The sequence below is a fragment of the Coregonus lavaretus genome (assembly GCF_964263955.1).
Source record: "Coregonus lavaretus genome assembly, chromosome: 17".
Lineage (NCBI taxonomy): Eukaryota > Metazoa > Chordata > Actinopteri > Salmoniformes > Salmonidae > Coregonus > Coregonus lavaretus.
In genome coordinates this window covers 14,252,375-14,274,591 of record NC_140004.1, presented here as the reverse complement: position 1 = coordinate 14,274,591, position 22,217 = coordinate 14,252,375, and the positions used below count along the sequence as shown (strand labels likewise).

The 22,217-nt window shown below is 41.6% G+C and overlaps 1 protein-coding gene across 1 annotated transcript; it reads left to right on the top strand.

The window, feature by feature from the left end:
* Positions 1 to 5,091: 5,091 nt before the first annotated feature.
* On the top strand, positions 5,092 to 20,672 carry LOC311144312 (solute carrier family 2, facilitated glucose transporter member 8-like). Its single transcript, XM_084180346.1, has 10 exons — positions 5,092 to 5,502; positions 15,429 to 15,591; positions 15,788 to 15,994; positions 16,220 to 16,319; positions 17,980 to 18,191; positions 18,618 to 18,767; positions 18,988 to 19,096; positions 19,368 to 19,535; positions 19,788 to 19,933; positions 20,275 to 20,672. Exons 1-10 carry the CDS (start codon positions 5,411 to 5,413, stop codon positions 20,440 to 20,442), a joined length of 1,515 nt encoding a protein of 504 aa, XP_084036472.1. The 5' UTR covers positions 5,092 to 5,410; the 3' UTR covers positions 20,443 to 20,672.
* Positions 20,673 to 22,217: the final 1,545 nt, after the last annotated feature.

Here is a 22,217-nt window from a genome sequence, read left to right as displayed (position 1 = left end):
GGCTCGATCTGTACTCAGCGTGGCTGAAGGGAGATCTTGAGCAAGAAGGAGAAGAGAAGCAGGACTGTGGACACAGGTTTCCATCAGGTCCGCTTTGGTTAGGAAGACGTGTTTTCGACAGATGTGTTTTCTAACTCTTTGGCTCGGTCTGTACTCAGCATAGCTGAAGGGAGATTTTGAGCTAGGAAGAGAGAAAAAGCAGGACTATGGACAAGGTTTCCATCAAGTCCGCTTTTGGATAAGAAAACATATTTTGTGGCATGACTCCTGACTGACAGGTTTAGTACAGTAGAGGCATGCGTTGATTGACAGAATGTGAGGTCATCTATCTGCTTGTTCAGTTTAGTATGACTCATGTTTTGTTCCTGCCCACTAATCTTGGGATTCCATTGAGTGAGTGGGGCGGTCTACCGCGTTCACAATGTAGAGTGACACTTTGTGTCATTCCATTAGTGGTCGGTAGTGTTTTCACAGGATATTGAGGCACATCTATCTGCTAGTACAGAGTAGTATGGCTTCTATTCTGGTAATCTGCCCACTAGTCATTGGCATTGCCATTGGACTAGGTGGGGCGGGTTTTTTAACCGATGACGCGGTATATTGTGACGCGGTATATTGTCGCAGCCATTGCTAGGCCTGACCTTTTCGTTTCGATGGGAAGTGTTGGGCTCGGCAGGGAGTACATTTTGGAGCGCTACGCTCCGCCTTAAACCAATAGGAGCAGAGCTCCCCTATGGGGCGGAGCTCCACGATATAGAACGATTAAATTGGTCATTTAGCAGACGCTCTTATCCAGAGCGACTTACAGGAGCAATTAGGGTTAAGTGCCTTGCTCAAGGGCACATCGACAGATTTTTCACCTAGTCGGCTCGGGGATTAGAACCAGCGACCTTTCGGTTACTGGTACAACGCTCTTAACCACTAAGTTACCGGAGTGTAACTCCAGTTCTATGAGTGGAGCGGAGCCCCATAGGACTTAAGGCCCTGCCGACCCTCTCTAGTCTCGCTGAAGAAAAATATCTCGGGAGGCTGATTGAGGGGAGGCATCCCCTCTTATAGGGACACCTGTACTCCTATTGGCTGCAGGTGTGTGCATAATTTTGTCTCAGGCTGATGCTGCCTTAGGGCAGAGGGTAAACCAATAGGAGCAGAGCTCCCCTATGGGGCTCCGCTCCACTCATAGAACTGGAGTTACACTCCGGTAACTAATCGTTCAATGTCTTTGTTTGTTATAACGTGAATGTGTTCAGGCCGGTCCCCTCTCCTTCCAGGTGATAGTAAGATGCTGCTGTACCCGGCAGATGGCCCGTTCAAGACGCGCCTCCACGAGCACTTCCTCCGACAAGGCAGTGGTGAACAAACCCCTATTGTCTTCGACCTGTTGGTCAAGCTTCAGAGCAGGAACCGCTGTTGCCATGCTGCAGCTAACCTTAGCTAGCAAATTGTTGGCATTAATTTAGCTAGCTAATGTAGCTAACGTTAGGGGATAGCAACAATGTCTACTTTATCGTTGTAACAGCAACGTTGGACAAAAGTATTTGCATATGAATGGCAACTGGCTAGCTAGCTACTTAGCTATATTACCTAGCTAGTGCGAATAGTTTCAGCAGTTGTTTTTCTCTCTTTACTTTCAGCGTTGATAGCGCCATGTAACCAAAGGAACAAACCTTTACATTTACATCATTTAGCAAACGCTCTTATCCAGAGCGACTTACAAATTGGTGCATTCAACTTATGATAGCCAGTGGGACAACCACTTTCTTTTTTTTTCTGTCTGCCTGCCTGATTAATCACACACGTTTGTCGCATAAATAATCACATGTTACTTTTTAGAGAAGTCTTTCAAACTTTTACCAAACTCTGCTTACACTTTGCAGCTGGTTTCGAAACAAAAGTCACATTATGCAGATACAGTTAAGGAACACCCTTCTTCTTCTATGATATAACAGCGGTCTGCAAACAAACGTTAAAGGTGCATGACGCCACCTATAGTGCTGGAGTGTCTGGTCAATCACGGTTTACAACATTTCTAAATCCTCCTACATAACACAGTACTTCTTAGAAAATAAAAAAAAAGAGCCCTACTAATAGACCCTCCCCGATCCCCAAAATCCCTTCCAAACCCTCCCAACCCCGTCAAACCTCAACGACCCTACACATCAATCTTTCCCTCTCTTCAATATACTTACAACAATATAACAACACATGCTCCACCGTTTCATTGACCATACACTCCAGACACAAACCATTCACATGCTTGCCAACCAGATGTAATGACGAGTTCAATGTACAATGTCCTAAGCGCAATCGAGCAAACACCACCTCTTCCTTCCTAATCTGATCTTTGAATCTTGGTCCACCAACCTTTCTTTGGAGGGCATATAAATGCCGGCCCTTGGCCTCAGAGTCCCATCTATTCTGCCACACATCTATCAAAATGGCTCTGATCTTACATTTGGCCTCACCTCTACCCAGTGGAACATTAATATAATTATATCTTGTTTCAAAGCTCTTTCGGCTAATTGGTCTACAATTTCATTACCTTCCATACCCGAATGTGCTGGGACTTAGCAGAATCTCACTACTACCCAGTCTCTCAATTCTCCATAATAACATTAATATCTCCAATAGTAGATCACGCCTAATAGATTTACCAGATGATAAACTATTCAATACAGACAGAGAATCTAAGCATACTATAATTCTAACAGGTTGTATGCTTTCCACCCACTGGAGGGCAACTACTATCACCAACAGTTCAACTGAGTATACTGACAGTTCATCTGTTAGTCTACTATATATCTGCACATCAAATTCAGGAACGTAAACACCTGCTCCTGTGCGCCCACTATCTGTGTCCTTCGATCCATCTGTGAAAAGCGGTAAAAAAGCATAAAAACATATACCAATGTAATTGTCAACCAGTTTCCCTATATCACTGACTTCTGACCAATCTTTGCTTTTCTCTACCAAGGTTAGATCAACAACAGGATCTGGGAGAAACCATGGAGGAACATCCTCTATCACCACTGAAGGACCAACCTCCAACTCCCTCAACCCACTCTCATCAGCAAGCTTTCCAACTGTCCAACCAAAACCACTGCCTTGTCTATTAGTATATTCCTAACAGTCATCTAGAACAGTAGCAGTGGGATGCTCAACCTCACAGCCTTTCAACCTAACCCAATAAGCTAATTATTTTTTTTACACCGTATATCCAAACGCATCTCACCTGCCTCAACTAGTAAGGCACATACAGATGTTGATTTAAATGCACCAATACATATCCTTAAAGCTACAGTGCATTCGGAAAGTATTCAGACCCCTTGACTTTTTCCACATTTTGTTACGTTACAGCCTTATTCTAAAATTGATTAAATAAAACATGTTCTTCATCAATCTTCACACAATACCCCATAATGACAAAGTGAAAACAGGTTTTTAGAAATCTTTAGAAATTAATAATAAAAAAACAAAACAGAAGTACCTTATTTACATAAGGGTTCAGACCCTTTGCTATGACACTCGAAATTGAGCTCAGGTGCATCCTGTTTCCATTGATCATCCTTGAGATGTTGCTACAACTTGATTGGAGTCCACCTGTGGTAAATTCAATTGATTGGACATGATTTGGAAAGGCACACAGCTGTCTATATAAGGTCCCACAGTTGACAGTGCATGTCAGAGCAAAGACTAAGCCATGAGTCCATAGAGCTCAGAGACAGGATTGTGTCGAAGCACAGATCTGGGGAAGGGTACCAAAACATTTCTGCAGCATTGAAGGTCCCCAATAACACAGTGGCCTCCATCATTCTCAAATGGAAGAAGTTTAAAATGACCAAGACTCTTCCTAGAGCTGGCCACCTGGCCAAACTGAGCAATCCTTGGTCTGGGAGGTGACCAAGAACCCGATAGCCACTCTTACAGAGCTCCAGAATTCTACTGTGGGGATGGGAGAACCTTCCAGAATGACAAACATCTCTGCAGCACTCCACCAATCAGGCCTTTATGGTAGAGTGGCCAGACGGAAGCCACTCCTCAGTAAAAGGTATATGACAGCCCGTTTGGAGTTTGCCAAAAGGCAACTAAAGGACTCAGACCATGAGAAACAAGATTGAACTCTTTGGCCTGAATGCCAAGCGCCACGTCTGGAGGAAACCTGGCTCCATCTCTATGGTGAAGCATGGTGGTGGCAGTATCATGCTGTGAGGATGTTTTTCAGCGGCAGGGACTGGGAGACTAGTCAGGATCGAGGGAAAGATGAATGGAGCAAAGTACAGAGAGATCCTTGATGAAAACCTGCTCCAGAGCGCTCAAGACCTCAGACTGGGGCAAGGTTTACCTTCCAACAGGACAACGACCCTAAGCACACAGCCAAGACAATGCAGGAGTGGCTTCGGGACAAGTCTCTGAATGTCCTTGAGTGGCCCAGCCAGACCCCGGACTTGAACCCGATCGAACATCTCTGGAGAGACCTGAAAATAGCTGCGCAGCGACGCCCCCCATCCAACCTGACAGAGCTTGAGAGGATCTGCAAAGAAGAATGGGAGAAACTCCCCAAATACAGGTGGGCCACGCTTGTAGCGTCATACCTAAGACTCGAGGCTGTAATCACTGCCAAAGGTGCTTCAACAAAGTACTGAGTAAAGGGTCTGAGTACTTATGTAAAGGTGATATTTCTGTTTTTTATTTGTAATACATTTGATACATTTCTAAAAACCTGTTTTTTTTTTGTCATTATGGGGTATTGTGTGTAGATTGAGGGGAAAAAACGATGTAATAAATTTTAGAACACGTCTGTAAAGTAGCAAATGTGAAAAAGTTAAGGGTCTGAATACTTTCCGAATGCACTGTATATACTGGATTCTGTCCAGCCTCTGAAGCCAAGTCTTCGGTGCTGTTCCATAAACTATACACCCGTAATCAATTGTCGTCCTGATCAGAGCTCTATAAATATCCATCAACGATTGTCAGCACCCCATTCATAACCAGAGACCGAGCGAATAAGAGTCACCACCTTCTTACTCTTTGTTTTAACATTTATGACATCATCTTTCTAAGGAACAGCCGTTCCCAGATAACTTTTATTTTGAAAAACGAAACCGGAAATATCAATTTATTGCTAGAATGCGATTCAGCTGATTCTATGAAAGCATACGACCAAATTTGACAATCATCGTTCGGTCGGTCAGTTGACAACATTGAAACTGATATGTTTTGCTTGCAAAAATATTAATATAATTATGATTTTCGTGCTTTCCTTATCATTTTCTTTTTGAATTGAGAGTTTGTTGTCTCGCATGCTGTGGTTTTCCCTTCGGGAATATTTTTGGCAAAGGCTTTTGCTGGCTCTGCATGTCCAGCATTCATGGCCTTTGTTGTCAAGTGACCGCGAACAACAGGACAAAACATGATGGAAAATCATGAGTCGAGACGATTGCTTGATCCAGAATATGGAGAAGAAGCGACAGGAGTGAGGTCGGAGCAGGACGCATATCTTGAGTAAGTTTGTGTTATGATTATGGCACATTGTTACTTTACAGCCATATTCTAAAAGGGATTAAATAGTTTTTCCCCTCAATCTACACACAATACCCCATAATGACAAAGCAAAAACAGGTTTTTAGAAATTTATCAAATGGATTACTAATAAACTGAAATCACATTTACATAAGTATTCAGACCCTTTACTCAGTACTTTGTTGAAGCACCTTTGGCAGCAATTACAGACTCAAGTCTTCTTGGGTATGACACTACAAGCTTGGCACACCTGTATTTGGGGAGTTTATCCCGTTCTTCTCTGCATATCCTCTCAAGCTCTGTCAAGTTGGATGGGGAGCGTCGCAACACAGCTATTTTCAGGTCTCTCCAGAGATGTTCGATCAGGTTCAAGTCCAGGGTCTGGCTGGGCCACTCAAGGACATTCAGAGACTTGTCCCAAAGCCACTCCTGCATTGTCTTGGCTGTGTGCTTAGGGTCGTTGTCCTGTTGGAAGGTGAACCAGAGAATCTTCTTTCTCATTGTCTGAGAGTCCTTTAGGTGCCTTTTGGCAAACTCCAAGCGGGCTGTCATGTGGCTTTTACTGAGGAGTGGCTTCCGTCTGGCCACTCTACCATAAAGGCCTGATTAGTGGAGTGCTGCAGAGATGATTGTCCTTCTGGAAGGTTCTCTCATCTCCACAGAGGAACTCTGGAGCTCTGTCAGAGTGACCATCGGGTTCTTGGTCACCTACCTGACCAAGGCCCTGCTCCCCTGATGGTCTTGGTGGTTCCAAACCTTTTCCATTTAAGAATGATGAAGGCTACTGTGTTCTTGGGGACCTTCAATGCTGCAGAATCTTTTGGGGTACCCTTCCCCAGATCTGTGCCTCGACACAATCCTGTCTCGGAGCTCTTCGGACAATTCCTTCGACCTCATGGCTTGGTTTTTGCACTGACAAGCACTGTCAACTGTGGGACCTTATATAGACAGGTGTGTGCCTTTCCAAATCATGTCCAATCAATTGAATTTACCACCGGTGGACTCCAATCAAGTTGTAGAAACATCTCAAGGATGATCAATGGAAACAGGATGCACCTGAGCTCAATTTCGAGTCTAATAGCAAAGGGTCTTCATACTTTATATAAATAAGGTTTTTCTGTTTTCGCTTTGTCATTATGGGGTGTTGTGTGTAGATTGAGGATGTTTTATTTATTTAATCCATTTTAGAATAAGGCTGTAACGTAACAAATTGTGGAAAAAGTCAAGGGGTCTGAATACATTCCGAATGCACTGTATCAGTCATACAACTACACTGAACAAAAATATAAACGCGGCATGTAAGGTGTTGGTCCCATGTTACATGAGCTGAAATAAAAGACCCCCGACCATTTCCATACGCACAAAAAGCGTATTCATCTCAAATTTTGAGCACAAATTTGTTTACATCCCTGTTATTGAGCATTTCCCCTTTGCCAAGATAATCCATCCACCTGACAGTTGTGACATATCAAGAAGCTGATTAAACAGCATGATCATTACACTGATGTCTGAAGTTTTGAGAGCGCGTGCAATTGGCATGCTGACTGCAGGAATGTCCACCAGATCTGTTGCCAGACAATTAAATGTTAATTTCTCTACATTAAGCCGAGGCGGCTTGGAGGCCAACGTCGTTTTTAGAGAATTTGTCAGTGTGTCCAACCGGCCTCACAACCGCAGACCAAGTGTATGGCATCGTCTGGGCTAGCGGTTTGCTGATGTCAACGTTGTGAACAGAGTGCCCCATGGTGGGGTTATGGTATAGGCAGGCGTAAGCTAAGGACAACGAACACAATTGCATTTTATCGATGGCAATTTGTATGCACAGAAATACAGTGACGAGATCCTGAGGCCCATTGTTTTTAAAGTATCTGTGACCAACAGATGCATATCTGTGAAATCCATTGATTAGGGCCTATTGAATTTATTTCAGTTGACTGATTTTATCATATGAACTGTAACTCAGTAAAATCTTAGACATTGTTGCATGTTGTTTAACATTTTTGTTCAGTATAAATGGTGTACAGTGGGGGAAAAAAGTATTTAGTCAGCCACCAATTGTGCAAGTTCTCCCACTTAAAAAGATGAGAGAGGCCTGTAATTTTCATCATAGGTACACGTCAACTATGACAGACAAATTGAGAATTTTTTTTCCAGAAAATCACATTGTAGGATTTGTAATGAATTTATTTGCAAATTATGGTGGAAAATAAGTATTTGGTCACCTACAAACAAGCAAGATTTCTGGCTCTCACAGACCTGTAACTTCTTCTTTAAGAGGCTCCTCTGTCCTCCACTCGTTACCTGTATTAATGGCACCTGTTTGAACTTGTTATCAGTATAAAAGACACCTGTCCACAACCTCAAACAGTCACACTCCAAACTCCACTATGGCCAAGACTAAAGAGCTGTCAAAGGACACCAGAAACAAAATTGTAGACCTGCACCAGGCTGAGAAGACTGAATCTGCAATAGGTAAGCAGCTTGGTTTGAAGAAATCAACTCTGGGAGCAATTATTAGGAAATGGAAGACATACAAGACCACTGATAATCTCCCTCGATCTGGGGCTCCACGCAAGATCTCACCCCGTGGGGTCAAAATGATCACAAGAACGGTGAGCAAAAATCCCAGAACCACACGGGGGGACCTAGTGAATGACCTGCAGAGAGCTGGGACCAAAGTAACACACTACGCCGCCAGGGACTCAAATCCTGCAGTGCCAGACGTGTCCCCCTGCTTAAGCCAGTACATGTCCAGGCCCGTCTGAAGTTTGCTAGAGTGCATTTGGATGATCCAGAAGAGGATTGGGAGAATGTCATATGGTCAGATGAAACCAAAATAGAACTTTTTGGTAAAAACTCAACTCGTCGTGTTTGGAGGACAAAGAATGCCTAGTTGCATCCAAAGAACACCATACCAACTGTGAAGCATGGGGGTGGAAGTATCATGCTTTGGGGCTGTTTTTCTGCAAAGGGACCAGGACGACTGATCCGTGTAAAGGAAAGAATGAATGGGGCCATGTATCGTGAGATTCCATCAGCAAGGGCATTGAAGATGAAACGTGGCTGGGTCTTTCAGCATGACAATGATCCCAAACACACCGCCCGGGCAACGAGGGAGTGGCTTCGTAAGAAGCATTTCAAGGTCCTGGAGCGGCCTAGCCAGTCTCCAGATCTCAACCCCATAGAAAATCTTTGGAGGGAGTTGAAAGTCTGTGTTGCCCAGCGACAGCCCCAAAACATCACTGCTCTAGAGGAGATCTGCATGGAGGAATGGGCCAAAATACCAGCAACAGTGTGTGAAAACCTTGTGAAGACTTACAGAAAACGTTTGACCTGTGTCATTGTCAACAAAGTATTGAGAAACTTTTGTTATTGACCAAATACTTATTTTCCACCATAATTTGCAAATAAATTCATTACAAATCCTACAATGTGATTTTCTGGATTTTTTTTTTCTCATTTTGTCTGTCATAGTTGACGTGTACCTGTGATGAAAATTACAGGCCTCTCTCATCTTTTTAAGTGGGAGAACTTGCACAATTGGTGGTTGACTAAATACTTTTTTTCCCCACTGTATATACTGCATAACACATATCCCCAAAGGGCAGTGAGAGTATGCGTGCCTGTCACAAAAGTATGTTAAAATAATTATAATATGATATGGCCTATCACTTTGTCACACCCAGTGCACTTGACTTGGGTAATATAAGATATGTCCAGTTCCAAACCAAACCCTAGTGTAGATAGTCACTTCAGAAGTGATTGGCACCCTTGATAAAGATGAGCAAAAAAGACAATCAAATAAATAAAACAAATATTTTATGCTGGAAAAAAATTGGGAAATTATATTACTTTCTACTAATACAATTTTCTCAGAAAGAGATTTTCTTTAAAAAGTAATTATTTTCTCTATCAAAAAGATAGGGGTCCAAATTATTGGCACCTGTTTTCAATACTCCGGCACCCTCCCCTTGCGATGATAACAGCATAGCCTTTTTCTAAAGTGTTTTGAGGTTGGGAGCAATCTTAATGTTCATAAATAGTCAAAAGCATGTTTTTCATGGAATTGGATGATACAGTATTTGGATGAAACCAGATCAGAGAATGATGACCAAAGTATGAAAAATGACTGTTGCTTCTACACTGATAAAGTTTGATCATAAAGTTACTGGCCCCCTTTCCCGTGTCAAATACTTGGATTCAGGAGACAGGATTATTAAGGGGATAGGGTGACATCACCCTAACACTCATTTTAATACACCAATGGTAACATTTATATTTTCTTACCTAATTTAAATAAGTACCGCCTTGTAATGAACACTGGAGAAGGCGTTTTTGTATAGGCTAGCTAGATAGCTGTTCTACTGGTGCCAAAATTTGACTAAAGTGTGTCAGCAAATATAATTAAAAGTTTACACTTTTCATCTATGGCAAAGATACTTATGTTTCCCCTTTCATCTGTGTCTGGTGTTAGCTAGTTACTGGCTAGCTAGGTCTTTAGCCAGCATGGAGCAAAAGGGGGGAAGGGTCGTTCAAAACTCAGATGCAGTTGTCAAGTCAACACATCCTTCAGTGATGCTGTGAACCACATCACAAGAGACATGCCAAACGGGAAATGTAGAAAACATTTTTGACATGATTGATGCAATTTCAATGTTGTTTGAGTTGCTTTGTGTGATTATTTTACTGCTCACTGAATCCAAGTTGCTTAATGTAAGCGTTTCAAAGAGCTGTTAGTCAAGGTGAGCTCATGAATATAAGCTCCCCGCCTACTCAGCATGTCTTTTCAAACTTCCTGGTAGTTAGCCATGAGAGAGTAAGTACTTTGTCAAATTTTAAGCATTTCTATCCAAAACGAAAAAATGAAAAAAAATACCACAAAAAAACAATACAAATATTATGGGTGATATTTTAGTCACTCAAAGGTCTATTTTACATGGGAATCAGAATGACTGTTTGGGACCTTTTAAACTATTCCTCCTAACAGGATCTTTCCAGATCCTTGATATCCTTCATCTGTACTTATGGACTCCTCTCTTCAATTCAAACTACAGGTTTTAAATGGAGATACAGTCTGGAGACTCAATCAATCAAATGTATTTATAAAGCCCTTTTTACATCAGCAGTTGTCACAAAGTGCTTCTACAGAAACCCAGCCTAAAAACCCAAAGAACAAGCAATGCAGATGTAGAAGGACAGTGTTTAGGGGAAAAATTCCCTAGAAAGGCAGGAACCTAGGAAGAAGCCTATAGGAACCAGGCTCTGAAGGGTGGCCAGTCCTCTTCTGGCTGTGCCGGTGGAGATTATAAGAGTACATGGCCAGATCGTTCTTCAAGATGTTCATAGATGACCAGCAGGGTCAAATAATAATCACGGTGGTTATAGAAGGTGCAACAGGTCAGCACCTCAGGAGTAAATGTCAGTTGGCTTTTCATAGCCGAGCATTCAGAGGTAGAGAGAGGGGGTAGGGAGAGTGTCAGTCGAAACAGTGGGTCCGGGACAAGGTAGCACGTCCAGTGAACAGGTTAGGGTTCCATTGCCGCAGGCAGAACAGCAGAAACTGGATCAGCAGCGCGACCAGGTGGACTTGGGAAGGGGACGGCCAGGTAGTCCTGAGGCATAGTCCTAGGGCTCAGGTCTTCCAGGAGGGAGAGAGAGATGGGAGAATTAGAGAGAGCATACCTAAGATGACACCAGATAAGACAGGAGAATTACACCAGATGGGACAGACTGGCCATAGCCCCCTGGCACATAAACTATTGCAGCATAGATACTGGAGACTGAGATGGGGTGATCGGGGGACACTGGCCCAATCCAACGTTACCCCTGGACAGGGCCAACCAGGCAGGATATATAACCCCACCCATTTAGCCAAAGCACAGCCCCCACACCACCAAAGGGATATCAACAGCACTACCTTACTACCCTGACACAAGGCCGAGTATATCTCACAAAGATCTCCCCCACCGCATGAACCCGAGGAACTGCAAAACCGGACAGGAAGATGACGACAGTGACTCAACACACTCAAGTCGAGTATAGCTAAAAAAAAAAAAAAAGTCTGGCACTAAGTGTTGCACCCCTCCTAGGGACACTCAATCATAGGACCTACTGAAGAGATGAGTCTTCATTAAAGACTTAAAGGTTGAGACCAAGTCTGCGTCTCTCACATGGATCGGCAGACCATTCCATGAAAATGTAGCTCTATAGGAGAAAGACCTGCCACCAGCTGTTTGCTTAGAAATTCTAGGAACAATAAGGAGGCCTGCATCTTGTGACCATAGTGTAGATGTAGGTATGTAGGGCAGATCCGAATCGGAGAGATGGGTAGAAACAAATCCATGTAATGCTTTGTAGGTTAGCAGTAAAACCTTGAAATCAGCCCTAGCCTTAAAAGGGAGCTAGTGTAGATAGGCTAGCACTGGAGTAATATGAATTTTGGGGTTCAAGTAAAATTTTATCAGCCGTATTTAGCACTAGCTGAAGTTTATTTAGTGCCTTATCCGGGTAACCGGAGAGGAAAGCATCGCAGTAGTCTAATTTTGAAGTGTAAAATCATGGATTAGCTTTTCTGCATAATTTTTGGACAAAAAGTTTCAGATTTTTTGCAATGTTACGAAGGTGGAAAAAAGCTGCTCCTGAAATATTTTTTATATGTTCGTCAAAAGGGAGATCAGGGTCCAGAGTAACGGCGAGGTCCCCACAATTTTATTTGAGACGACTGTACAACCATCACAATTTATTGTCAGATCAGCAGATCTCTCTGTTTCTAGGGACCTAGAACTAGCATCTCTGTTTTGTCCGAGTTTAAAAGTAAAACATTTGCCACCATCCATTTCCTTATGTCTGAAACACAGGCTTGCAGAGTAGGCAATTTTGGGGCTTCACCATGTTTCCTCAATGTACAGCTGTGTCATCTGCATAACAGTGAAAGTTGATCCGAAAACATCACCAAGAGGTAGTGTGTGTGTGTGTGTGTGTGTGTGTGTGTATATATATATATATATATGTATGTATGTATATGTATGTATGTATATATATATATATATATATATATATATATATGTATGTATGTATATGTATGTATGTATATATATATATATATATATATATATATATATATATGTATGTATGTATATGTATGTATATATATATATATATATATATATGTATGTATATATATATATATATATATATGTATGTATGTATGTGTGTGTGTGTGTGTGTATATATATATATATATATATATATATATATATATATATATATATATATATATATATATATATATATATGTATATATATGTATGTTTGTGTGTGTATATATAAGTGAAGACAATAGTGGTCCTAGAACGGAACTTTGAGGAACACCGAAACTTACCTTTGATTTGTCAGATGACAAACCATCCACAGAGACTAACCAATGTCTTTCCGACAGATAAGATCTAAACCAGGAAAGAACTTTTCAGTGTAGACCAATTAAGGTTTCCAATCTCTCCAAAATAATTTGGTGATCGATGGTGTTGAAACTTAGGTCTAGGAGCACGAGGACAGAAGCAGAGCGTTGGTCTCATGCCATTAAAAGCTCATTTACCACCTTCACAAATGCGGTCTCAGTACTATGATTAGGTCTAAAACCAGACTGGAGCGTTTTGTATACATGATTTGTCTTCAGGGAGGCAGTGAGTTGCTGAGCAACAACTTTTTCAAAAAAATTGAGAGGAATGGGAGATTCGATATAGGCTATTTATTTATTTATTATTATTTTATTTTGGGGGGTTAAAGGTTTGGCTTATTCAGGAGAGGCTATATTACTGCCACTTTTATTGAGTTTTGTACACATCCGGAGGATAGGGAGCTGTTTATATTATGTTCAACATAGGAGGCCAAAAACAGGAAGTAGCTCTTTCAGTAGTTTAGTTGGAATAGGATCCAGTAGACAGCTGGAAGGTTTAGAGGCCATTACTATTTTTGTGAATGTGTCACGAGATAAAGGATTCGAACTGAGTCTGAGATGGCAATTGTAAAATGTTGATCTTTGTGTTCAATTAACCATTGCTTTATGAAGGGTGGCAATAATTCCAGAGGTGACTATATGAGTGGATTAAAGAACTACTTTAAGTGCCTTGGGGTTAGGTGTCCATTTGGAATCGAGCAATAGTCATGGTTATAAGCACATATCCCACCCACCCCTCCCTCCCTGCTCTAACTTCTACTTAGTTAAAATATTTTTTGTACAATAATACACAGTTACACAAATAACTCTATACTATCGTAATAATGTTTACATATCTTGCATTACCCATCTCTTATGTATATACTGTATTCTATGCTATCTATTGCGTCTTAGCCTATGCCGCTCTGACAATGACATTGCTCATCCATATATTTATATATTCTTAATCCATTCCTTTACTTAGATTTGTGTGTTTTAGATATTGGTTGTGGAACAGTTAGATATTACTTGCTAGATATTACTGTACTGTCGGAAGTAGAAGCTCAAGCATTTCGCTAAACTTGCATAATCTGCTAACCATGTGTATGTGACCAATACATTTGATTTGATATAAGCATAAGAACATCAGAAGCCCTTTGAAATCCCCTATACCAATTTCTGGTGGAAAAACAAGACATTTAGTTTTTACCTCCACCATTCCTACTCTACAGCACCACAGTGTTTCATGTTTTTCAAGCTATAACATATGAAATTACCTGAAATTAATTAACATTCTTTAAAAAGATTGTAATTAAGTCAGTCATAGAAATATATTATCATATTCAAGCACAGTATATATCTTCTTTCTTACATGATTCTGTATTTAGATAGAATGCAAGCATATAATGTCACGGGAAGGGTATAGCTGGCTCAAATGTGTGTGTGCTTAGATCAGGAGTGGGGGCTGGTTCGTGCGTGTGTCTCCCCCCACCTCCCTCCCCTGGGCAACACCTCTTCTCTGTTTGCCCTCCTCTACATCCCCTCCCTCGCTTTTCTCCTGTCATCTTCCTCATCCCTCTCTCCTGTGTCCGCTCCTCATAGTTCCCCTGGGAACCCTGTAAGGGAGAGAGAGACAGATCCAAGGGGCAAGAATTGAAACGAACACCATTCAAGAGGCTACAGACAATTGGTGTGTGTGTGTCAGCTCCTTTTAAGATGGCATAATATGGGCATTTTATGGTATGCAATGGTCATCATACTGGATTAATTATCTACCAGTGTCACGCATAAATAAATAAAAAAGTCTAGCACACATTTTCACTGTGAATTTCTTTGACATAGGAGTCATCAAAGTACACTTTAATAGAATATTATGCAAAAGATAAAGAATGTGGGGATAGACCAAGTAAAATGTAGTTATTTAACACTTAAAAAATGTATAATCTCTCTTTTAATGAAAAACCCATCAAGCTCACTTACATCTTGCTGTGAAGCTGTGTCTGTTTGTATATCATGACTGTAAACACATCTTGCTTTCACAATTTAATATTTGCTAATCAGCACACACTGTAGGCTACTGCAGCCTCACTCTACCCATGATAGTCATTTTTGATAAGGTGTGAAAATGAAAGGAAGATTGAATAAGTGTGCTTCAAACTGTTTGCTTGGAATGATTTGTAGCTATCATCTCCCGATGTGCATGAGATGCATCCGACTCAGTTTCCCTACCAGAAAACACACGATACCGGTAAATTCTTGTGTATTCAAGCACCCAAATTCAGGAGGAGACTAAAGTGAGGATGGATTGACTGCATTTTGCGAGTGTCTGCTCACTTGACCGCAGTAACATATTGTAGTTCTTTACTAAAAACATGGTCTAGTTTTGTTGGGTTGGTGAAGTCTTGCATGTAAATAGTGTTATTATTACAATAAAAGCAGATTGTGTAAGCCCACCTGTTCTATATTTCAACAGCAAGGTGAAGAATGCAAAGCTGTACCTCGCCTCTTTTGCAGCAGTCCTTGGTCCCCTGAGTTTTGGGTTTGTGTTAGGGTACAGCTCCCCTGCCATTCCTGAACTAAGCACAATCCCTGACCCAAGATTACAACTAGACGAAGGACAGGCTTCCTGGTTTGGGGTAAGATAACATTCTTGTCATGGGGCCCTGATTTCCCCCCCCCCCTCATTACCCCACCAGGATGAGCTTTGGATAATTGTCATGCTATAACAAGGACCCAGAGTTTTTCCTGGTCAGGTCAGAGCCCTAATCATTCCTGAGTGGATTAGTGGACATTAGCCATTTAATTGACTCTGTTTTGTTTTCTGCTTTGCAGTCTATCGTGACGATAGGAGCTGCTATAGGGGATCTACTCGGCGGTTGGATGGTGGACAAGATCGGGAGGAAGCTGAGTCTTATGTTCTGCTCCATACCTTATATCTTTGGTTTTATCATCATCATTGCTGCTCAGCATGTCTGGATGCTGTATCTTGGAAGGGTACTCACAGGACTGGCAAGTGGGGTTACGTCGCTAGTGGTCCCAGTAAGTAGTATGGAATGTCTACTCTGATGCTATCTGCTTAAATTGACCAAGATGCATGACTGTATGAATGCCTGCTTGTATGAATGAATGCATTCTAATTAGTTTATTTCCTCATATATTGCTATTTTATATTGTACCTCTGTTTTATCGCTTCTAGCAATGTGTCATGCTGCATACTCTTCCTGTGTGAATCGTTTTTCACTTTTCTCTTCCTCTGTGCTCTAGCTGTACATCTCAGAGATGGCCCATGAGCGTGTCCGTGGGACACTGGGCTCCTGTGTTCAGCTCATGGTGGTCACGGGAATCATGGGAGCATATATAGCAGGTACGCCACAGTATTTTTCCGTTTGTTAGCAGCATTTGGATTTTGAGATTCAAACCGGTAAAATCATATGAGAAATACTTTAGGACATTTGTATACTGTATCTGGTCAGCAGACAGGATTTTACAAGCTCCTGACCATGTCACTAAGGGTTTCTCAGTGTTGTACAACTTTATGGCAGAGGTTACAACAGTAGTCATACGGGTAGAGGTCAATGTTTTAATGATGTGGTGTTTTGTTCAAGGTACAAACCACCATCAAAGGCTATTCAGCTGCAGAGTTTTTCCAATCCCAATCGGTATTGGCAACCAAACCATGATAATCATTACACCCTACTAACTGAGAGCTTTCTCAGATTTATTCCGGCCTCACAAGCCACCGCTATTTCTAATCTAGTTACCAACATACCATGCGTGTTTCTCCATTTACTTCTTTCCTCAATAGACAGTACCATTGCAAGAGAGGTTGGCTGTTTTGTCTCTAATATTTAGAGGCAATGGTCTCTGGCTGAGGAATGTTGTAAGGAAGAAACTTTTCATTATCCCATTGCCTGTATATGCTCTTCTAAATATGCATTTTAATTTAATGAACCGGGGTGATGGATTTGCCTCGTACGAACCATCCTGATCTCGTTCGTTTTAGGCTAGTGATGGATACTAATAATCAACATTCTACATTTTTCATTGTTCATGTTCTGAAGTTACCTCATTTTTTAATATATTTTTTATACATAAAATTACATAATATCAACAACACAGCTGTGGAATCTAGAACTTAATTGTTGGTTTATTTTCACACGGAATGACTCTACTAGGGTCATCACACTACTGCTGTCTCACATTCCCTACTCTACTGTCTCTCTCTGCTTCCAGTGACTCGCTCCTGCAGGTTCATGCTCTACAACATCCGTAGGGTACGACACTACCTCACACAGGAAGCAGCGCAGGTCCTAATCCAGGCACTTGTCATCTCACGTCTGGACTACTGCAACTCTCTGTTGGCCGGGCTCCTCTCTTGTGCCATCAAACCCCTGCAACTTATCCAGAACGCTGCAGCCCGCCTGGTGTTCAACCTTCCCAAGTTCATGTCACCCCACTCCTCCGCACACTCCACTGGCTTCCAGTCGAAGCTCGCATCCACTACAAGACCATGGAACTTGACTACGGCGCAGCAAGAGGAACTGCCCCTCCCTACCTTCAAGCTATGCTCAAACTCCGTTCTGCCACCTCTGGTCTCTTGGCCCTCCCATCCCTACGGGAGGGCAGCTCCCACTCAGCCCAATCCAAGCTCTTCTCTGTCTTGGTACCCCAATGGTGGAACCAGCTTCCCCCTGAAGCTAGGACAGCAGAGTCCCTGCCCATCTTCCAAAAACATCTGAAACCCTACCTCTTCAAAGAGAATCTTAAATAATCCATGCATCACCCTCCCTCCTCGCACCCCCTCCTCACCCCACCTTTCATTAACTAACACTCGCACTTGACTCTTTTCCCCCTTACTAGCTCTGACTTTGCTGATAACTACTTTATTGAGGAAAATGTACTTACTATGACTGAGATATGTGGTTGTCCCACCTACATTTAGCTATCTTAAGATGATTGCACTAACTGTAAATCGCTCTGGATAAGAGCGTCTGCTAAATGACTTAAATGTAAACGCTTCCCAGGGCTGTTTCTGGACTGGCGCTGGCTGGCGATCTGCTGCTCCATCCCCCCCACCCTGATGATGGTGTTCATGTGTTTCATGCCTGAGACACCCAGGTTCCTGCTGTCTCAGGGTAAACGGAGGGAAGCCGAGGAGGCACTGTGCTTTCTGAGGGGGCCAGACGCCCCTGCAGAGTGGGAGTGTGCCCGCATCGAGGATGCTTCTGACGACCAGGTGAGCTTTGTGTATTCCCTTGTAATCATGCGGTATAAGACTTGCTTTAAGAAAGGCATTATGCCATTTCACAATGTATGAGACAAAGGTATTGATTGTAGAATAATACTCAGGTAGGGAGAGAGAGTAACACCTCTGTGTTGCACTTAACCAAATCAGTAGGAACATGAGGGACAATCCTACAATTTTAATCGCGGGACCACTCTTTACTTGCACGGTTATGTATCTGAGTGAATATATTCAGGTCAGCCCCACTACTGTAGGGAACCAGAGCAGAGATAAACTTGGCAGAGCTGAGAAAGGGTTGTCCTCCACATTGTGGATTTAGTCTCAGGAGAATCTGGAACAAAGAAGCATGTTAACACATCTGACCCATGTTAATTGGCATAAGAGGATGTGCTGACTGTGTGTGTTGTGTTAAACCAGGGAGGTAGGTTGGGGATGGCTGATCTTAAGGACCCTGGAGTATACAAGCCCCTTGGAGTGGGCATCATGTTGATGCTCTTCCAGCAGCTCACCGGCATCAACGCCATCATGTTCTATGCTGAGACTATCTTTGAGGAGGCCCATTTTAAGGTAAGAATTGTTCAGTGTTATTTTCTGTATTTTGGCAGCTGGAATGAGCAATGCTTTATTTATTGTAATTTTTAATAGATTAATTGGTTTGATGTATTTTCATCTCATCATTACTCTTCATAAGCTGTAATATGATGTCTAAGTGCTATAGAGACTATGAATATTGACATACCAGTGGGGTTATATGTATTAAAATGACAGGTGATTATTTGCTTTTCAGAACAGCGATGTTGCTACGGTGGTAGTAGCAGCAACCCAGGTAGTATTCACTGCAGTAGCAGCATTGGTCATGGACCGCGTTGGAAGGAAGCTTCTCCTCATCCTCTCTGGTGCTTATGTCTCACAAGCGTGTGTCTGTCTCTGTCTGCATGTTATCAGTTACTTATCTTTCTTCCTCCACTGATTTATAATGCATCAATAGTCCTTTGTGGAAATCCCTCTCCAAAATTGTTGGGCAGAAATAAGGCGCTGTCAAGCTTGACATCAAATGACCAGACCCATGACCAAAACTGGGCCTCAACTACCTGAAAATCCATGTTCAATTGTGAAAAGAAATGCCCATTTATCTCTCTCGCTTCCTTCCTCACTTTCTCTATTAAGGAGTTTCTATGTGTCTAAGCACTGCTGCTTTTGGTGTCTACTTCAAGATGTCCAGTGAAACCCATGGTAACTCCTCAGAACTCTGCCTTGTAGAGAGTCCCCTTGCCCAGAACCCTGCGGCTGAGCTGTCATGGCTCGCACTGGCCAGCATGGGCTTCTTCATTACAGGTGAACTCCACACTTAGATTGTGACTATTGTTGCCCAGCGAACTATCCTGGCTAGATAAAAACAAATTGAAGTGAATTGTCTGCATTGCCTAGTAATGTTTTTGTTAGAGTATAGTTGGTTTAGTCACCTATAAATTCTTCCATGTGTTTTGAACTTACTATTAACCGTATAACCATTTATATTTTATGTTCAGATCGGACATTTTGCTTAGTGTGATGTTTTCTCATCGTCATAACTTGTGGGCAATTCAGGTTTTTCTCTTGGTTGGGGTCCCATCCCCTGGCTGGTGATGTTAGAGATCTTTCCCACGCGAGTAAAGGGGTTTGCCAGCTCTGTTTGTGTCCTCACCAACTGGGGATCTGCCTTCATCATCACCAAGACCTTCCAGGACCTGATGGTGAGCTGGTGTTGATTTGGGACATCCTGTATGGCAGATGTGGGGGATAAAGGGATGTTGAGCGGGCAGATAAAGAGTGCTTGGCAGGAAGCCATTTTGCAGTTATGGTTTTACAAATGTCTATGCGAACTTTAACAATGTTTTATTACAGATATACAAGTATTGCCATGTATACAGATAGACACTTAACGCGCCTAACAAAGGAATTTACTCCGCAGTTCATGTGTAGTGTCACAGTCAATACATTTTAGAGGATCAGCTCAGAGGTCTATAAGGTAATACTGGTAACTGTAAGGATGTATTTGGGTATTGTAATAACGATCCATGAAAATGTATCTCAGGACCTCCTGACCAGTGCTGGAACCTTCTGGCTGTTCTCTGGGTGTTGTGCGCTCAACATAGTCTTCACCATCATCTTCGTCCCAGAGACCAAAGGCAAGACTCTGGAGCAGATCCAGGCACGTTTCAAACGGACTACAGAACAATTACGCTACAGTAGACAAACTTAACGCCAACTATAAAAATCAACAAGGACAGAAGTACAGTTTGGAGGGTCTCATGATACTTTGTGATCGATAGTTCTCTGGATGGTCCTTTAAGATGGGATAATCTATCGCGTTCTCTTACTTGAAAAAGTATAATGGTGGTGGCTGACTATTATGCTCTACTCTCAGACTTAGTAGGGGGTCCTGCAGTGAATGCTGGTCCTCTTAAGCCCCCTTGAATGGTACTTTTACCCAAAAAAATCACTGGAGTAATGAAATTCACACAGATTCAAAAAATATTTATGCACCCAAGATATTTGTCAATTTTACTTATAGATAATAATAATAAAAACGATTACACAAACATAATGAAACACACTTTAAAAAGTATATATATTATAATTTTTACAATGCACAAACGTTTTTTACATTATTCAAATGTGAGAACACAAAGGTTACGTGCACAGATCTCAAGTAAGAATTTGGCCCATAATGATAATTGAATAGTTCAATAAGAATATTTTATTGTTGACTGATTTAATGTTTGGTTTATACCATGTGGTTATACTATGGGTTATTGATGCACTTGTAATACAGGTAGCTTTCAAATGCACTGAGCACATCTACACTACCGGTCAAATGTTTTAGAACACCTACTCATTCAAGGGTTTTTCTTTATTTTTACTATTTTCTACATTATAGAATAATAGTGAAGACATCAAAACTATGAAATAACACATATGGAATCATGTAGTAATCAAAAAAGTGTGAAACAAATCCAAATATATTTTATATTTGAGATTCTTCAAATAGCCACCCTTTGCCTTAATGACAGCTTTGCACACTCTTCACATTCTCTCAACCAGGTTCATGAGGTAGTCACCTGGAATGCATTTCAATTAACAGGTGTGCCTTCTTAAAAGTTAATTTGTGGAATTTCTTTACTTCTCAATGTGGTTGATCCAATCAGTTGTGTTGTGACAAGGTAGATTGTATACAGAAGATTGCCCTATTTGGTAAAAGACCAAGTCCATATTATGGCAAGAACAGCTCAAATAAGCAAAGAGAAACGACAGTCCATCATTACTTTAAGACATGAAGGTCAGTCAATACGGAGCATTTCAAGAACTTAAGTGCAGTCGCAAAAACCATCAAGCGCTATGATGAAACTGGCTCTCATGAGGACTGCCACAGGAATGGAAGACCCAGAGTTTCCTCTGCTGCAAAGGATAAGTTCGACTGCACTTGAAGAAACTTTCAAAGTTCTTGAAATGTTCTGTATTGACTGACCTTCATGTCTTAAAGTATAATGGACTGTCGTTTCTCTTTGCTTATTTGAGCTGTTCTTGCCATAATATGGACTTGGTCTTTTACCAAATAGGGCTATCTTCTGTATACCCCCCCCCTACCTTGTCACAACACCATTGATTGTCTCAACCACACTGAGAAGTAAAGAAATTCCACAAATTAACTTTTAAGGCACACCTGTTAATTGAAATGCATTCCAGGTGACTACCTCATGAAGCTGGTTGAGAAAATGCCAAGACTGTGCAAAGCTGTCATTTAAGGCAAAGGGTGGCTATTTGAAGAATCTCAAATATAAAATATATTTTGATTTGTTTAACACTTTTTTGGTTACTACATGATTCTATATGTGTAATTTCATAGTTTTGATGTCTTCACTACTATTCTACAAAATAAAGAAAAACCCTTGAATGAGTAGGTGTTCTAAACTTTTGACCAGTAGTGTACACAACACTGACACTTTCTATACAGGTGAACCTTTTAAACATAAAGAA

What these genes read in the sequence shown, in the direction of transcription:
- LOC311144312 (XM_084180346.1), top strand. Translation starts at nt 5,411, where the DNA reads ATGATGGAAAATCATGAGTCGAGACGATTGCTTGATCCAGAATATGGA. An exon ending in GACAGGCTTCCTGGTTTGGG is followed by an intron (nt 15,592 to 15,787) that starts GTAAGATAACAT and finishes TCTGCTTTGCAG; the next exon opens with TCTATCGTGACGATAGGAGC. An exon ending in CATGGGCTTCTTCATTACAG is followed by an intron (nt 19,536 to 19,787) that starts GTGAACTCCACA and finishes TGGGCAATTCAG; the next exon opens with GTTTTTCTCTTGGTTGGGGT.